Source organism: Neofelis nebulosa, chromosome 3 (genome assembly GCF_028018385.1).
Source record: "Neofelis nebulosa isolate mNeoNeb1 chromosome 3, mNeoNeb1.pri, whole genome shotgun sequence".
NCBI lineage: Eukaryota > Metazoa > Chordata > Mammalia > Carnivora > Felidae > Neofelis > Neofelis nebulosa.
In genome coordinates, this window is record NC_080784.1 from 88124675 (window position 1) to 88144936 (window position 20262).

The following is a 20262-nucleotide window of genomic DNA, read 5'->3' on the forward strand; positions in this document are numbered from 1 at the left end:
TCTCTTTTGCTAGCTTCTCTTCCTCTACCCGCTTCTCTTGGCATTTGTGAGTTATCACCTTGGCATTGTGAGTTATCATTTGTGAGACTCACCCTGTGAGTCTTGTCTAGGCCACACCACTCACAACTAACTCTTCAAGATCGACAAAAGTCAGCTCTCTTCTAAACATCAGACCCATCTGCCTAGCTGCCTACTAATCTTCTGGGATTTGCATGTCCTATAAACGCCTATAATTCATTGTGAAAAGACCTTTTTCCCCTCAATTTCTTTTTTCCAACTCTGTTTAATGATGCTGTCCAAAGCAAAGTGTTTTACGTCCAAACCCTGGACGGACATCATGAACTTTTACTTTTCCTTGCATTGCCTTCTGCCTTCCAACAAATCAGCTGACCTATGTCCTACCTTCTTAACATCTCTTGTATCCTTGCTCTCCTCCCCATACTTAATGTTGTTGTCCTTACTACTTTTTGCCAAAGGTTACATTCATCAGAAGCAAGCACTTTGGAGTTAGACACACCTGGGCTTGAATGCAGATCTTTGTCACTTATAACCTATGTGACCGTAAGCAACTATGATCAAGTTTTCTGTTAAATGGGAATGATCTCTTCAAGGATTCAATCAGCTAACAAATGCAAAGTGCTTACTACATTGCCTGGCACATAGCAAAAGCTCAATGATGGCTATTAGCTCAGCTTGAGTCATATTACTAGTTCTGATGATTGGAAGCAAGCTTCCAATCTTGTTCCCCATCCTCATCATATTAATAGAATTCTCTCACTTATCCTTCCCTATTTCTTCAATAACTCTCCTTTGCTTATAGAAAGCCAAATCCAATCTTTTAGTAAGTCATCTAACACTCTTTATTCTGATCCCCAGCCTCATTTCCCAGATTCTATTCACACTAGTTTACATGGTCCCTGAATACATGTTTCATGTATCTGTGCCTTTAGGTACATGCTACCTTCTATCTGTCTAGGAAACTGGTTTTTCTCTTTCCAAACTCAAGTGAGCATTCTGTTAAACTTATCTTAGTCCATCCAAACAGAAATGTGTACCAACTCCTAGGAGGGTTATAAACCACTGCTGCACTCATTTCTTGATTTGTCTGTCTCCTTTACTAGCCCGTAAAAAATGTGATAGGCATTCATTAACTACCAGATGGATGGAAGGAAGGACACTGGGACTGGCCTAATATCACATCTCCTAAATAGCTTTAAACAGCAAGCATCAATCTGCCAACTTTGCTAACACTAGTAAAAGTCAAAATGATCATGGAGGATGGAGGTATTACAGGTGTTTTTCTCTACTATGAGAAAAGGGAAAACAATGTAAAGTTCTCACAAGTGTAAAGTAAAATACTAGGGGAAAAAATTGAGCTGTTAGTACCTAGGAAAAGATGATCAACGATTTTCCTGTACTTTAGTCAACAAATAAGGATAACCAAGTTGAATATTGACAAACAGAAAAGAACATCCTTTTGCAAATGCTGGTATTTGTAATGAACACTTACTATGTGTCAGGTCTTGTGGTAATCACTTTCTATACAGTATGTGTGTTACTTAATCCAACAACTATGAACTAAAAATTCTTATTAACTTTCCTCAGGCACCTGTCCTTGGGAAAAGCTTACGTTTTCAACTACATCACACTACTGTCGTTACCAAGCTACAATGGGCTTATGCCAGAAATTTGGCACTTAGTCACAAGGGTCAGAGGAAAGTAACCATAAAGCATTAAGGCCAGGCTTCTGTGGGAAGAGGCTAAAACAGTTTGCAAAGGTGAGGAAAGATCATCCATCTCTACGCAATCAAGAATGACAGTGAACAGTATCAAAACAACCAGATTCATTTATCAAATCCTCTAACCAGCCAAGAACAAGCTAGACAGAACTGATGATTGTCTATAAAACAATTCCTATTCTATTAAAGAAAAATGCTGGATTAGAAAGATTTGGGATATCTACACAGATGTTATTTCAGATCTCACAGAGCAAGTTTTGGTTTGACACAGGATCGTGTAATATGTAAATCTCCTTTCCAGGTTCTACACTAACAGGCCAACATTTAGCTTTGAATTCTGTCTGTCCTAGAATCATGGCTCCTTTTACATCTGAGATATGTAATTCACTTGTTTATGTAAAATTAGGGGGGGCGAAAAAGACATGTATTTGACTGCAGGGTAGGCATGTGTGGCTTTCCAGGGAGTAATACCTCGCACCCATTCTTATTTAAAACCCTGCCAAGTCCATGCTTTGCTTTGGTACTCATCCACTCAAAAACTCAAGCATCTATCGATCCATGGCAATTATATTTTAAAAGTTGCTTCAGTGGAAACAAGTAACCATGACATCCAATAAAACCATGACTTTTTTCTCTTTGAATACCAGCATCTCAGGTAGTAGAACAGCAGCATGATTTAAGCAAAGAATGGACTTTGAAAACAATCAGAAAGCTCTGGACAGAAAGTTCAAGAAGTTTTCTCCTTAATGTAAGATGGGGAAAAGTTCATCTTTTTGCACTTACATAGTTGCTTCCCTCTTCAATTTGAGGAAAAAACTCAATACTATAAAATGCTTTAAATTTCATCAAGGACAGTGGGCCCCTTAATGTAAGATGTGGAAAAGTTCATCTTTTTTGCACTTACATAGTTGCTTCCCTCTTCGATCTGAGGAAAAAACTCAATACTATAAAATACTTTAAATTTCATCAAGGACAGTGGGCCTCAACTTTGGATGCACCTCAACCAGGATCCACCTGGGGATGGGGGGTGGTCGGAAGAGAAGCCGACCAGACCATCAGCACCTGGCCTGACACCAGATCATTCAAATCTGAATGGTCCCGCCATTGAGAAGGTTGTCTTGCAAATAGCTCTCCTGGGATTCTAATAAACAGGGTTAAACTTAGGTCTTGAAAGGATTCCATTGCCTATCCTAAATAAAGATCAACTGTGGACCACAGCTGTTGGCTGTGAACACTGGCTGTAGGTCGTGTGTCTAAAAATAACCATTGCAGATCCTAACCCAGTGTCTCCTTAGTTGTAAGGATTAAAAGTGGAGATACTAGGCTGCAGACAACAGAGCCTTGTAGGTAGGTGGTTGGTGTGTGCGTCATCTGTCTCCTCATACTATTTGAAAGATGAAAAGCAACTACTGAATGACAATCTCTAGTGACTTAATTCCACTGATGTGATGTTTAGGTGGGTGGCTGGTTGCTAAAGACACGAAGGATGTGAGTAGATTTACTCGCAACTTATGCAACAATGAACAGGCAACTGAAAAAGTTAGAGAATGATCCCACTCATCTTGGTTCCTACAAGGCCAGTCACAACCATTCCACTGACAACTATAGGAAAAAAGCAAAAATTAGATGTGAGAGATGTATTCAACCGAAGTAAAAACGTAATGGATCTGTGGTATTTTGAGGAAATTCCTGAGACCAACAGAGAGGCACAGGGGGAAGGATGAATGAGAATACTCTTAAGTCACAGGTAGGGGATAAAAAATTTGTGAGCCTTTGTAGGTGACCTGAAAGTTAACAGTACTTTATTGCTATTTTCTACAATCTGTAGGGCAATATTAATATTTACAGCAAATTTAACAAGGATTTGAATACCTACTATGTACTGTCCTAGTTATTATACCCCCATACTAAAATGTACCCAGTGTAAATCCTTAAGATTTCATACATTAGAAATGGATTTACATGAGTCTGAACAAAGCATTAGTCATTTAACTTCATACTGTATTTAGACATTTCTCTCAAGTAAAAAGCATCCTAGCAGGTGAATGAAAAATGCTAAGTGCAATGGAATGCTTGAAATAACAAGTAGGCTCTTGAAATAAAACTTTTAAGTTCTAAACAAAAAATCACAAGTTAAACAGGTGGCTTCTGAGGTCCTCCTCAGTGAACATCTAAACAAATTATGCTAACAGTAAACAATGCTAGCTGAATACAGGTTTCTGAATACTTCTATTACTGTTATTAATGTACAGCAAATTTTTTTATTAAGTTAATGAAGGGAAAAATTAGTATTTCACATTCCAGAGTTCAGAATTTAAAGGATCTGGGAGATATTTACTATTTACTTCTTAAATGGCTCCATTCTCATTTTTAAAGATATCAACCAGCAGTCTGACTACTGGAAAACAAGTAAGTAGTTTGAAAGAAAGATGAAAAGTGGTGGCCAATTTGATTATTCATCATTAACGAAGAAAACACCAAAGTTTTGGAAGAGCACTTTAGAAAACCCAGTGCCTATCTCAAGTGTGATGAAGCATCAAGCACCGGTATATGGACCCGATAAACCTGCAGATGAAAGTCAACAAGGGCAAGTTCATGAAACCCCTTCAGGAAACTATAGTAGACTGGAAAGGTATCACAGAATGGTATGGCGAAAGGCGTCTTGTTTGTTAAGACAACGCACAAGTAACTAGATATAGAAGGGAAATGTAATTATCAGCTGAAAGCAAGCTATGGGACCCAAATCATATTCCAGAAATCCCTTTGCTCCTATGTTGTTTCCAAACAAGAGGATCATTTGTACTTGAGGCCAAGCTGATTTAGCAACAGCAGAATCTTAACATACAGGAAACTTTTCATCACATATTCATCAAGGTCAATTATTTCAGTTAAGAACTGTACCACTTGTGTGAAATAATAGACTGTTAAAATAGACACAAAGGTCTAATATAAAAGCTGTAACAACTACTTCCCAGTCTTGTCGGATTGCCACGTATCAACTTCACTATCACTAAAGCCACCTCGAAACCAAGTCTATACTGTTTTTGGCGTATAGAACTCTATAAAGAGCACTGAACATTTAAGATACTAAGCTTGTCTATAGTTGACAACTTCATACAAGTTCTAATTTAAACTACCATTTTTTTTCTTCTGGTTTCAATCCCAAGATGGTGTCCTTTCAAAGACAACTGGATAAACGGAGAGGCTGGAAACTTTAAGACCTGCTTTCCTACCGCATACTGCTCCCTTTCCTCCTGCCCATCTTTATGTTATCATAAAAGAAGCAGGTCTTGAGGGGAGGTAGCAATGTTACATCAGCTGTATAACCTACAGTACACGACAAATACTCTCCTGCTTTACTGAAATATGAACATTTTCTCCAGAATCTCCTGCACACTACCAATTCTTTTGACATCTGCCCTGTAGGTTGCATACTAAAAGGTAAAAAAAAGTACAATTCAATAAATAACCTTTTGCAAAAATGTCTTATTGCTATAGTGAGATTTCTAATCTTCCAAATTGGAACAAAACTTAAGGTTTCAGCTCCCTGTGGGGCAACACAGCCATTTCATGCGACTGTTTTTAATGTAGGTTTGGCAGTGGATTGAATGGCATCAAGAAACCTTGCCTGTAACTTAAAGGAGTGTAGCATGAGCTGAACAGGAAGCCTACCTTCCACTGGACAGGTTGGTCTTTCTTTCCATTCTCTTAGTAAGAGTTATTTCAAAATTTAAGGCTAGTAATTAGTAAGACGTGTGTGTGTGTGTGTGTGTGTGTGTGTGTGTCTTGTAGGAAAATTCAACACTTCACTTTTTTACCTGTCCCAAACAGATGCTACACATGGCAACTGAAATATTCCTACAAACTGTGCAGGACAGAGACTTCCCTGAATTTATCGTCACCTACCTGAAACTAGACCATGCTTGTCTGGCCTCTTACAATCATGGCCTTCGTCTCACAGCCCTAACAGCAGCACACCGTGGAGTACAAACACCCCTGAAAGACAAAGGCCTCATAAAACCCACAGAAAAGCTATTCACTAATACTGGGACTACTTTTAGCCATGCTAGTAGAGATCACACTTTATTTTTGTGCATCGTAAATACAGAAAAATGTTGAAAACGTAGGACTCAACTATCTAATTAAAGCTGAGTAAACTAACCTGGTCAGATCTTAATTTTTAAATGAGAAATGACAAGAGTAGTAAATATAAAGAAAAACAAAAATAACTTTACTTTCCTATGTTAATACAGGTCAAGGGACCCTTTCTTCTGAAAAGGGTTGTTAACACCAGTTCTCAGCAATAAACATAAGGCACTTGTTTAGAATACAACATCACTGCATTTTTTTTCCCACTTGTTTTTCTAACCCTGTTTCCCCCCACAGTATCATTTGGAATTAATAGAGTGAATGAGGCAAATGTGGGATGATCCAGTCGATACTACTCAGAGCAAGACAGTACAGTACAATGTTTCGGGGGTGCTGTCTGGACATAAAACGAACCCTGTCAAGGTCCTCTGACACCAGACAATGTATCCACTATCAAGTAAACCTGAAAGAAAATAAAATATTTATTCAATAGTTCCAGTAAAATTGGGTCGGAGTACAATATACATGTTAGGAATTTTAGCTCCTCACGGGTGGAATCTGCATCAAGAGTTCGGAGTATTTACGAATTTTCATTCTAAGACAGTCTACATCAGTTGAACATTGTCAAGACAAATATATGAACTTCATTTCAATATACAGTAGAGTTGAAACATAATTCACACATAAACACCCCCTATCGTATGGCTGGTGCCTCCTCCCAACACCTCAGTAGTGGCAGAGGTAGCACTAGTGTTCTTTCCCAACAATGAGAACTTCGGTTGCCACTCATAGGAGAAGTTGAAAAAAAGTTTGTGGTGGTGGTGGGGTTTTTTTTGTTTGTTGTTTGCCATCTGTGAAGATGTTCCTGAGACAGGGCCAGTTAATAAAACAGAACAAAGCACTGGAGTTCAGCTTGTACTTCTCTTTACATCACTAAATCGTTAGACCGGGACGCAGAATGCAGGCCACGTACTATGAAAGGTTGAGTTTAGCACAACTGTTCAATCAGTAGAAGGATCAGGTCTCCTGAAAATTCCCTTTAGAATATATGCCCTAGAAACTAAAAGTACCACCAAAAGATCAATCATATATACAATTGATTCATTTTACTTAACCTTATTTGCTCAGATCTTGCAAACGCAACGAGGATATTGAGCCTGAGGCCAGTTCTCAGTATACAGGTTTATCATCGTAAGGCTCAGTCTCTCCATCAAAATCGCAGTTCTCAGTTTCCTTTCAAATTAGGAAATTAGGAATTACATTCATAGTACCTGCCACCATCCTCGCCCTCAAGGAAAGGTTCATGCAGGAGCAGCACTACACCTGCATTACGGAGTCCCCTGACACCGGCACTCAGCCCGCAGCGAACGCAACCATCTGCGCTCCTTTTACAGCACGTTACATTGCCTCTGGCTTGCACCTCTGTTTCCACCTGTGTATTTTCACAGAAGCCCAACACAGATTAGTTGAAATATTCACACAACTGTTTTTCAAAACAATTTATTGCATCATATTTGGTACCTTATGTTTGACAACAAAAAGGAAATTACATCTGTAACTGCAGGAAAAAGAAGCTGGTCTGTTATTGAAAAAAAAAAAATCTTGGGCCCTTTAAAAATTACAAAGTCTTGGGCTTGCCTGAAACAACTGAGCAAGAAATATATTCTTAGAAATGTAGGGCTTCAAGTATTACAAACCTGTGACACTGTGGAAAAATTCCAGAGGTATCTAAACTGCAGCACTTTTTTTCTGCATATCGTGAACAAGGCCTGCTGAGGTTTTTAACTATTAGTCTCTTGATCAGTCATAGAATGGTAGTCAGGAGTTCTGCTCTTTAACTTCAAGCCATGGTAGATTTTCTTTTTTCACTCTTGGGTGAAAAAATTCATGCGTGCTAATTAGTTGGTGCCACATCACAGTGCATTTGGTTCTTGCATTACAGTTTTAACAAGTTTGGCCAAAACAATGCTGAAAGGTTTGCATTGCTATTTTAGTTCTTCAAGTTTTAGTTAAAATTGAGATTGTTCCAACTGGTTCCTTCAGTTAAAAACTGTGGTACAAGAACACCAAACTGATCATGTACAGTGAATTTTGGAAACACAACAAGCATATTGAACACCCTCTAGGTTTCTTAGAAATTCTGCTTGGTATCTATATGTCCCAGCTTCTACAACATCAAGCATCTGTTGTAGGTTTCTCTGTAAATAGTGATTCACATTGCATACTTCCTATGGTCAGAATCAACCCCGTAACAAAATCAGTCAGATGCTAAAGCCCCAACAACTCTTTGTGCTCAGTGAAAGAATCCAGTGCTAAAACAGCATTTATGCTGTCTGAGATATAGTAAAATCTCACAAGACAAATTTTAAAGTAATATTTCTGCCACACACCTGCTTTGTTAGCTGTAACAGCCTCCAGATTTTATATAAATTAGTTAAAAAACATGGGTGGGTAGGTAGGAATAGAATAAGGTATCTTTTTTTTTTTAATCCCTCAATTTTAGCAGCTTTTAATTTTTTAAGAAACTGAACCTATATCCTGTAATACGTTAGATATTTTATATATACTTTTTCAGCAGGATAAAAAACGTAAAACACTATTTGAAGGCAAGAACATTTACTCTTCTCATTCTGTGTAAGTTAGAGCAATGCAGCAGGTGCGTGACAAAAATATTATACACTAGATATGGTCCAAAGTCATTCCATTTGCTTGTTTAATGATGTTCAGATTTCATTGGCCAGTTCTTCAGTTTCTGCAGAACTATCTCCATTAACTGTGATCTTCATATCCTCTTCATATCCAGGAGGCATGAAAGCCAAAGCATAAGGGAAAAGCTTATGACAATTTGCTCTATAAACTTCAGCAGCTTCTTTACAGTCTCCTAGGCTACCATCACACAAGGCTTCTAATACCTCCATACATGTCTAAAGAAAGAGAAAAGGTAATATTATAACTTGTCCAAAAACAAAAAGAAAGTTTTTTACTGTGAATTTATTAGACATTTCATTATCAACACATTTTCTAAGCAAAAGGCAAATGTACATATTGAAGACACAGAAAGCATTCTATCCCCGCATATTCAATCCCTAAGAAATAGTTTCTTCAGAATCGCAGGGCTTATACAAAGGACGAATTTATAAACAGGGCCAGGACAATGTGGGGCAAGCAAGATATGCAGCGGCTACATTTAAAGCCACACTCACTCTCAGCAAGTGCTTGACCCCAGGTGGCAACTCTGCCTCAACCCAGGCAGGCTCTGTGTATAAATGTCAACTTTTCCACGCTAATGTCAGGTATTGAACTTAAGCTCTTTAGTTTTGTTTTTGTTTTTTTTTTTTTTTTTTTTTTTTTTCTTTAAGAGGCTTAGAGACAGCTGGTGGTATCAAACATTGCTTTTCAGCTCTGTATTAAAATTAAAGGTTTGTCCACTGAGAGGAAAGGGAGGGTCTCAAACCAAAGGGCATATATGCAAGAAAAATTTGTTCATGAAAATTGGTAACTGTTTGAACCAAACCCCTTGGTAGGTATTCTTAGATTTTAAAATGATGCATGTTAACTTACATTCCTCATGTTTTCTTTATCTTTTCACTTGGAAAACATGTAGTTTGCAGATATATAGTAGCCAACAAACTTTGCCAGTCTAGAAATGTTATAATCTAAATGATGTATTAATTAGCCATCAATAAGTCAAATGTTTCTTTCTTAAAAGTGTTCCTTCATTTGCTATTAAAGGACTATATCAAATGCTTTATCTGGCCAATTATCATAGGAAGTAGTGCTATGTCCTTTGTCTTTAGGCTAAACTAAAATCAGTATCTTGCAAAACATATCCATGTATCTTTTATATTTCAAGTTACATTACAAGTTATAAAATGAGTGTTTTGATTTGATCCCTGGTATGTACATCTTAAGTATGTCAGAATCTTCACTGAGACTACTGCTTGGTCAGAAATGTAGAGACAGGAATGAACCAAAATCTAAAATTAACTATGATATATATATATATAAAATTTTACTAAACAGATTCCTAGAAAAAATATTTTAAATAAAGATGTGGAGCTAGTTCTTGAAGGCCAAGTAGCCTACTGTGCATGTGCACACACAGACAATCCTAAATAAATTTAAGATAGGGTTAGTTTCTGATGTGGATTCATAATGGCTTGGTGAATAATATGCATAATTAACAAAAAAACAATTATTTGGTAAATGTATTCTCTTTGTGAAAAGAGAAACAGAAAGTAGTGAGGTATTCTTCAGAGAGATTATGAAAAACTTTACCTGGAGGTTTCTGTTAGTGAGGGATTCATCAAGTGTTGTTGCCAACTCTATAGCTCGCTTCTGACTAGAAGGATCTAAATAATATACCATTTTGGCAGCTAAATGAGAAGAAAAAAGAAAAATTTTTTTTATTTTAAAGTACAACCAGCATCTTATCCTCTATTCATTCAAATATCAAATATAACATATATGTGCACACAGAGTGTGGCACTTTATTAGAAAAGTGGGAAAAGCCATTTGAAATAAACCAAAAAAATCATGACAGGATAGATCAGAAATAGCTTAACTGTCTAAACTAGGAGAATGATTAAGGTAAAAAACTATGAAGAAATACAAATATTCTAATGATAGTTGTTTTTGTGTAGTGGGAACATGGATTTTTCCTCTTTCTAAACTGAGCAGGGGTGCTTGGGTGGCTCAGTTGTTTGAGTGTCCCACTTTTTTTTTTTTTTTTGAGAGAGAGACAGAGAAATAATGGGGGAGAGGCAGAGAGATAGGGAAACACAGAATCTGAAGCAGGCTCCAGGCTCTGAGCTGTCAGCACAGAGTCTGACATGGGGCTTGAACTCACGGACAGCGAGATCATGACCTGAGCCAAAGTTGGACACTTAAGTGACTGAGCCACCCAGGTGCCCCAAGTGTCCCACTCTTGATTTCAGCTCAGGTCATGATCCCAGAGTTGTGGGACTGAGCCTTGTGTCGGGCTCTGCACTAAGCATGGAGACTCTCAGGATTCTTTCTCTCTTGCTCTCTCTCCCTCTGCCCCTCTCCTCACTTGCACGCTCTCGAAACAAACAAACAAACCCCATAATTTGGGGCTGTGGGGAATACTCCATTTAATGTGTGTAGGAGTGGGGGGGTTGGGGGTGTGGGAGCGTGGGAAGAGAGAGATAGTCAAACTTGATGGCATGAGCCAAAAATCTGAATTCAGAATTCTACAAAGGCATACAAAGCTGCTGGCCTTCTTAGCCAGGTATTCTAAAAGCATCCTACTAAAGCACTACCCATACGATCCCATCAAGTCCAGATTTTGGACTGCTAGCACAGACCTTTGCCTATGAAATGATTTTAGGTGTTTTGCATTGTCCAATTTAATATCTTATAAGCATGAAAAATAGAAGCTGATGGTCACATCCAAGTGAATCTTAAGAGCATGTTGAAGGAGGAGAAAGAAAAAACAAAGAAAGCCCCTCCTTCCTTATATGTAATATATAGTTAAATGAAGTTATATTGCTTCTTTGTAAAAAGCCTATGCTGAACCAGAAGAAACTACTGACCTTGATTCACAGTAATAATTTTAAGAAATTTAAAAATTTATAGGAAGCATATTTAAGCTGCCTGTGTTCTTACGATTAAAATGTGACATACACACAATGCCTCTTCCATGTGAGAAATGTGTAACCTTGTCATGAATCCATTAAAATAAAAACTAAAATTATTTTAGAAGGCTAAGCTAAAAAGAAAATGAAGTGATTACCTGATAATCTGTGTGGCAATGAATCAGAATTCCTTTTCAGAAAAGTTTCATTAAAATTCTTTGGATTTGTTGCTCCAAAAAGACGATTCATTTCTTGTTTTAATACTGTCCTAACTGTATCAGGTAAATCTTTACTTTCACACACTGCTGAACAAATTAAAAACAAAATTCTATTAGCAGTTACTCTGATATGATTTGCAGAAGTAAAGAAATTACTTGATGAGGCCAATGAAACAAAGCAATTACATGTAAAGACTAAACGAACCTACTTATAATTCAACATGTAAAGAGCTTACCATATAAATGTAAAAAAATGTGTATCAGGAAAATAATCTAATAATTTTTCTAACAGCATTAAAAGACATTTCACTGATAAATGATTCATATCCAGAAAAATAAAACAAAACAAAACAGAAAACAAAACAAAATAACAAAAGATGTAGTTCCATAGTCTTCTAAGCTCTTAGGGACTGGCCCCCTCAACTTTAAAACAAATCTATAAAGTAGGGCTCTGATGGCACCCACCTGATAAATAATGTCACAGCAATTATGCAGTGCGGAAGACAAGAGGATTTTCTTCACCTTCTCCATATTCTATACCCAAGTAAGGCATTACAAAATTCATTAATTTTAAAAGAAAACCTGACTGACTTCATTGACCTTTATTTGCAAGGGCTACATAAATTTAGTTATCACTATATAATAAACTCCAAAGGACCACCAAAGTATTTTCCTATAATGAATACACTCTGATAATCATATTCCCAGACCCTGGGATTCAGAGATGGAAAAGCTGAACCCCTAACCTCTCTGACTGAATGTTAGTATGCTTTTTTCATTACTATTTTGGTATAGACAGACAGTTTGAAGCTTTGAGCCAGAAAGACCTGGGTATGGATCTAGGCTTGAACAAGTCACAACCTCTCTGAACTTATTTCTTGATCCGTAAAACCGAGGAGCTATCTAACCTAAAAGGATCACAGTAAGGAAAAGTTACATTAAAAAAAAAAATTGTTTTAACATTTATTTATTATTGAGAGACAGACAGACAGACAGACACAGAGCGTGAGCAGGGGAGAGGCAGACACAGAATCCGAAGCAGGCTCCAGGCTCTCAGCTGTCTGCACAGAGCATGACGCGGGGCTCGAACTCACAAATTGCAAGATCATGACCTGAGCCGAAGTCTGTCACCTAACCAACTGAGCCACCCAGGTGCCTCAGAAAAGTTACACTTTTTAAAGTTAATTATATAATAGCTAAATATATAATTCAATAAAGTGCAGTTATTATTTTTGTTATAGACTGAAAATATATTTTCCTCATGGTTAGGAACTATGGTGGTCGCTTAAAATGTTGACAACCACCATTTGTACTGCTGAATATGTATCCTATATACATAAATTACTATGTGAAGCAAAAGTTTCATGGAATACTAACCTTAATTTTGTGCCATGCATTCTGGTATTTTCTACTCTATTCTTTTTTTTTTTAAGAGTGAGAGAGAGTGAGAGAGCGTTGAGTAGGCAGGGGAAAGGGGCAGAGGGGAAGAGGGAGAGAGAGGGAGGGAGGGAGAGGAGGGGTGTGAGAGAGAGAGAGAGAGAGAGAGAATGAATATCTCAGGCAGGCTGCACCCTCAGCACAGAGCCCAACTGGAGGCTTGATCCCACGACCCTGGGATCATGATCTGAGATGAAATCAAAAGTCCAACACTCAACCAACTGAGCCACCCAGGTACCCCTCTGCTCTATAGTATATTTCTATATTAGGTTTTCAAATGTTAGTAATGGCTCACTAAATTGCTTTTATTGTCTCACTAATGGATCACTACACCAAGTTTAAACACACTGAACTCTTGAGTGGTAAACATCTGTGAAATATTCTACACATAATTAGTAACTGAATAACTGATCGATGTGTCCTTTGTTAAATAGCATTTCTTCTATCATTCTATTGAATTGGGTGGTTCAAATAAATGAGTTATTAAGGAATTTTGCTTAATCTCCATTATGGCTGTACTTGTAACTTGGTTTTGGCAACTTATCAACAGATTTCAAGGAGCGCAGGAGTGCAGAGCAAACAGAAAGAAAAGTTGGTAAAATAGATTATAGCCAATCACAATGACTATTATATCAAAAAAACACAGGTCTTCTAAAAAAATGTTATATCCATGGGCCTTACTGATTTGAATGAAGTGCTTTCGGGACACTATATGCAGATGGGAAAGTAACTGTATAGTTACATTATAGTTGGTTGTAAGTGGACACTAAGCTTTTCGTGTTTTTTATTACCTTCATTAATTTGTTTTCCTCATATTAAAATAATCCCCCAGAAAAATCGAAATTGTTTTAAGAAAAAAAAAAAAAGCCCACACAATTAAAAACAAATATATATATTCAGGATGTATAAAGAAGAAATATTTATATAACTCCGAACTTCCACTAATAGCTATTTCCAAAAACATTTCCTCCCCAAGTCACAAAATGTTTGAGGCTGATTGTTAGCTCCCCTACACTATGTAGATTGGCACTATAATTTCCAGGAAGATACTAATTTAAAAAAAAAATTCAACTGCAGTAAGACTCAGCAAGTTGTATGAATTCTGTGTAATGCAATTATTACCTATGTCTTTCAGGAAAGGGGCAACCTCATGCATCCCAGGTCTACTAGGTAAGCTTTTATTACTAAAAATTAGTAGGGGATGAACCAATCTAAAAGTCCTTTGAAAGTGACTAAAGTGAACAAAAAAATATTGAGGTCTCAGGAAAATAAAAAATCTGAGACTACTGAATTAGCTTCCTTGTTATCTTATGATGCAATAGTAAGTCTTGTGAATCAAGGAAAAATAATAATTGAGGGAAGGGGAATAAAACTTTTTATGAGAGGCTTCTGAATCCTCTGACATCCTAAAATTAAAATAATGTTTGGTTCATGCTCTGAGCTTATTAGCAGACTGGATTAATTTAGTAATTGTCAATGGTTAAAAGTCGCATTGAAAAAGGGGTAGATTCTTAGCCAAAAGAATTTCTCTGGATTCCTAGGCTAGCTCCCTGTTTTGTTAATAATTTGGGTAGAAAATGCTCATATTCTGTGCAAGATAATGACTACTCACTACTAGGCTCTAAAGCACAACCTACTAAGTGATTACCATTCAAAAGGGTAAAATAGATTAAATAAGAGGATCAACAAAGCTTTTAGGGGAGAAATACATAAGCACAGAAGAAAAATAATCTGCAGATAAAAGGAAGAAATGAGTTTGTACAAATGAGAGAAGAAAAGATGTAAGATTCACTGTAGATCAAGGTGACCAGTGATTCTTTTTAAAAGCATGTAAGGGAATAATAAACAACTGAATCCCTAAGCTCCTTTTACTTAGTACCAAGAAGAAATGTAGTTTAAGTTGCTTTAAGTCCTACAACTTTAAGAAAAAGTGAAAAACTTGAAAAGGGCACATACCAAATCATCCTCATAATTAAAAAGGGGAGAGGAAGATTGACGTATATGGTAAATTAGTTTAGGCAGCAGATACTAATTACACTGGTAGTATAACATCATTCTGAAGATTTGGAAGGGTATTCATAACCCGGCTAAAATGAATATTTACTCAGAGAAGTTTCTATAATAAAATAGGTGTCAAGGCACCGTTTTTTTCCCATATTCCCCAAGAAGGTGTTGTAAGGGTTTCTTTGTAAAGAAGCAGTTAGTAAAATATAACTTGACATGACAAATGTGTTCTTGAAAAATTACTTCAAAGTTAAATCTTATTTTAAAACTACCAAAGCTATCACTTTTTTTAAAGGAAACTTGTGGGGTATATCAAAGATGCCCCTACTCTGGGTGTCTGTGGTTGCACAAATACTTTTACATACTACACAACTGTACCCAAATTCTTGAAGGCCTTTTAAAGACAGTGCATCTTTATCACTCCAAATTATCACTGCTTTAATGCCTAAATTTAGTCAAAATAAGGATTACTTTGTTACTCTTCCAGACAATGTCTGGAAGCTATGGATACAGCTAACAGCTAACTAAATAGTTCTAACTCTTACATCAGGACCATTCTGCCTTTCTTTGTTCTTCTGAAGCATTTTAGTTCCTAATATAACTGTTCTAAGACAACAGTCATATGTTCATCAATCCACATACTTACTATAAGCAAATACATTTAAATATGCCACTTTTAATTCATATTTCAGAGGGAAGTCTCCAAATCCATAAGACTTCTGTATATTATTTTACTACTACATTTTAGGAAAGAGTTGATTATACAAGAACAAAGTGTTCATGTTAATTTTGAGAATAATTTTAGTGCACTCCGTCCTAAGCAAGAATGGATTTAAGACCATTACTCCTGGCCTTAATTTTCGGACTCATGACTTCAAACAAATTTTAATATGAAAACACTAGAAAGAAATTTCTCTATTTTCTCTAAGAATAGCAATTCCTTCTTCTATTTTATGAGGTGGTTATGTTATTTTTTACTTTCAGAATTAAAAACACTGAAAAACAGTTCAGTGTCTATAACAGGAATCATTTTTTTTTTTGACAGGCATAAATATACTTTAAATAAGGATTTACTTTTTCTTAGAAGTCAAAACAAGGTTTGTGTTTTTATTTTTTTAATGTTTATTAATTTTTGAGAGGGAGAGAGACAGAAAACGAGCAGAGGAGGGGCAGAGAAAGAGGGAGAGACAGAATCCGAAGCAGGCTCCAGGCTCTGAGCTGCCAGCACAGAGTCTGACGTGTGGCTCAAACCCACGGACCACAAGATTATGTATGACCTGAGCCAAAGTTGGACTCTTAACTGACTGAGCCACCCAGGCACCCCCAAAACAACTTTCTTCATCAGGAGGACAATTAAACATTTTTCAAAAGACTGACTGGGATGCCTGGTTTAATCTCATTATTCCCAGGTATGTATGGATTCATATGTGGCTGAGTATTTAGCAATGAGACAGGTAACTTAATAGTATTTGCAGACTGTTCTATTAAAAATTCAATTTCCCTTCTCTATTCACTTAAAAATCAAACCACCACCACCACTTGACTACAGGAGTACTTTACTCTAAATTTCAAGCTCTTGTGGTAGTAGAAAGAACAGTATGAAAACCTGAGCTCTCATTCTTGCTTCATTACTAATTATTTATGTTACCTTGAATAAGTCATTTAATCTTTTAGGGTCCCATATTTCTCAACTATTATTAAAATGAAAAACAATTAGCATAACGTTCTACCTTTTACTCTCTAAAATTCTATAGTTCTACTTTATGTTAGAAGTAGTATATGGATCTTATTGTGAAAATATCTGAAAAGTACAATGATTGTCTTAAAGTTCTTTTAAACCTGTATTTATTAACAAAAATTTTATGACAAAGAATTCTGAAGACAGATAAATAAGGAGACAGCTAGTCAATTTCAAAGAGATTCTTCAATTTTAGAACAATTTACTAAACGCTTTACATAACGAATATGATTCACAATTTCAACTTACGTGTTAACTTTTTAGAAACAGAAACAAAGGTGATTCTCAAATATCTGGACTAAACAATCCTATTATCAAAATCAAGTAACATTTCTAGCCTTAAAATAAATACCTTCATCACAAAGAAAAGAACCCTGCTTTTCCCCTTAGCTAATTTAATACCCAACAGCTTTAAAATGATTAAGTTTATGACAAGCTTATATAGATCACTTATACAGTCACTATCAACTACTATAACCAAATACTTAAGTAATGGAAAACAAAAACATACCAGTACTAAAGAGTCGAATCATACACTCATGAAGCCAGGGATGACTAGAATCAATAGCAAATGCCCTCTTTACTGATTGTAGCATCAAAAGAAATTTTTCTATAAAAAGAAAAAGATATATTTTGATCATTTGATAAAATAAGATGCCCTCCTTTGGAAGATTAAGATCTTACAAATAGAGAAACTAATTTAGAGTCAACCACATTTGAACTGCAACGTAAGTGAAGCAAATGATTTCCTCAGATTAGCAACATTAGCTAATGATTTCCATACAATATTCTTTTAAGAAAAAAGGTTTTATGAAGTACAAAAAAATTAGATAGCATTCAATAGGAACAAAATTTGAAGCCATTTCACTTCTTAACCTCCTTTAATCAGAATAAAGGGATCTTCTGCACTACTTATAAATCTTGATTGTTTATACTTGAATCTCCTTTCTTGGGTTTTGTGACATGTGAAATGGTTTCCCTCCTATCTGTCCTCTCCTATCAATCCCTGGCTCCTCTTTCTCCTCAAAAGGTACAGTATTTACCAAGTTTATTATTTTCAGTGATTTCTAAGCTCTCTCTATACTATTCCCATACTCACACCCCATGTTTCCCCAGCTTTAGTAGTGTTTCCACCTGTTCCATGGAAATTTCACCTGAATACTTACTGAACTTCCAAGTCTCATCTATAACTACCTCCTCTTTGTTACGACTTCCCTAATTTGGTACCGTTCTCCAAATAACAAAATTCAAACCTCCAGGCTCCTCTGACATTTTTCTCTTACCCAACACTCAAAAAGCTAACAACACTGCCATACCCTTTACTACCCATTTCACACAACAATGAAATCCAACAGCTGAAGAGCCCTTCAGAGGTCTTTAGAACACAACCAAGAAGCCAACTGAATGGAATTTAGATTCCCCTTCCTCACTTCAAGCAGAACAACTTTTTTATACTTCAGTATTCCATTTAAGAATATTTGTTAAAAAGGAAGTTATAATTAACTGTTCTTTAAAAGTTTCTAAATTACTTGACTATTTACTAAAGTTTATTTTCTAAATTTTGGAAAACAGAATTATAACAAAACACTGTAATCACTCAATCCATCAAGAGACCTTCTGTTATTTTTTTAATCTATTTCTTCCTGGGCTTTTTTCTATATTACATATTCATGTAAATATCTTAATAAAAATCAAAATCAAACTATAGCTTTTTGTCCTATTTTCAAGCAATGCTATATGAGAACCTTTCCCCATTATTAATTACCTTTGATAAACAGGATTTTTAAATGGAAACTCGATAGGGGCACCATTTTCTATTTCTTTAAGTAGAACGTAAGTTACACTGCTTGGAGCAACAACCTTCTGTCAGAGCTTATTAACCAGTTCTTTTCCCTTCCCTTAATGATATACTTAGTTTTTTTTCAATGAACCACTTGGATTACAGCAATTCAATTCCACAAAATCAGTATCTATATGTAGTTGAGGCATTCTAAACAAGACAACCAAGACCCTTCATTTATTTTCTATCTGGTTTGGGCAATACAGAAACCTCTACATTATTTACACATACTTGTGTTTTCTTAAAGCATCCTCTTCCTTTCTATCCAGCTCTTCTTTTAGAAATGATTCATCCTTCAAGATACACCTTAAGCACCACATCTTGTAACAATAGCTAATAAAAACCAACATTTATTCAATGCTTACTGTGTATCAAGCACTAATCTAAGCTCTATGTCATTAACTTTATTCACACAAGTACATGGCAATTACTACATATGACCTTAATCCTAGTTATGGATGTTCATCTATTGTTGATTTTAATGTCCTAGAAGAGATAATAGTATCATTATACCTCCCCACAACATCTTGCACACATAGCACGCATTTCTGTGAGGAAGCTGCATTGGCAAAAAATCCTACACTGGTAAAGCTACTGGACTTGGGTGACTATATCTAAGAAATACAGTGATCAATTTTATCAGGGCCACTATCCCCTAATTGCCTACCTTTCCTAAAGTAAATCTCAAAGGCAAAAAGATGCGTTTCTATCTTGTTCTTCACCAAGTTCTTCAACGGTGTTAAAAATTTAATAGCTTCTTCCAATGGAGTTTCAACCTAACAAAAATAAAAGATATTATACAAATGGAAGCAAGATGGAGGGGTATGATGTTATTCTCTCCATTAAAAACACTTTCTGGTTTTTTATTGTTGGTGTTGTTTTGGTAAAAATCACTTACCCATTACCCAGAAATACTGTCATATTTTAACCTCCCATAGTCTAAAGGAAGGGGATTTTGAACTCTAGAACTCTTTGCTGGTTTTTAACCACAGATATTACATTATCTCTAAATAGAAACTATCCAACAAGTAAAGATGAAGATAAAACAGAACCAGGGAAAGACAGACAGTGAGATAAACAGGTAAGATAATTGGGGTGGGGTTGGGGGGATGGGAACCGAGAAGAGATGTTAAATAGGATAAAGAGGGGTAAGAATGAGAGGTGGAGAATATTACAGAATGAGTCAACGTTCTTTTTAAACTCAAAGTGAAGTACAATCAAGCTATTAAAAAAAAAAAGATTCCATCTTGCATTGTTCTAATAATACAAATTCTATAGAATTCATCTTTATTCCAATGCCATGCTAATGGTGAGATGGCATGTGAAAATATTTATACTTATAGAACTCTGTCTCTACCACCCTTTAGTAATTATATAAATGTCATATTAACTACATACTTGTAATCATTACTGGGCAGGTATAATGTTTACTACATAATTGTGCTATTGTTACACTTCTAGACTGAGTATTTAGACAAGATTCTTCTCTGTAGACCAAGCTGTGGGTGGGGAACAATACCATATTTATCAGAAAGGCACTGAATATCTGTGCCTGTTTGTCTTGTCTCATGACAGAGGCAGTGACAATTTATCCTGATGG

The 20262-nt window shown here is 36.1% G+C and overlaps 1 protein-coding gene across 2 annotated transcripts in view; it reads right to left on the reverse strand.

Annotated features, from left to right (window-relative positions):
• Positions 1 to 6286: 6286 nt before the first annotated feature.
• The window catches only part of NAA15 (N-alpha-acetyltransferase 15, NatA auxiliary subunit), an 85616-nt gene continuing 71640 nt past the window's right edge, over positions 6287 to 20262 (reverse strand). Inside the window, exons 16-20 of one of the 2 annotated variants that reach the window (XM_058721332.1) lie at positions 19330 to 19438; positions 17334 to 17432; positions 11584 to 11727; positions 10107 to 10204; positions 6287 to 8752 (exon numbers count right to left, since the gene is read on the reverse strand). In XM_058721332.1, coding sequence (XP_058577315.1) covers positions 8552 to 8752; positions 10107 to 10204; positions 11584 to 11727; positions 17334 to 17432; positions 19330 to 19438 — 651 coding nt within the window. In that variant the 3' untranslated portion in view covers positions 6287 to 8551. Of the gene's footprint in view, positions 8753 to 10106; positions 10205 to 11583; positions 11731 to 17333; positions 17433 to 19329; positions 19439 to 20262 lie in introns of both variants that reach the window. The other variant, XM_058721331.1, reaches the window with a different exon arrangement.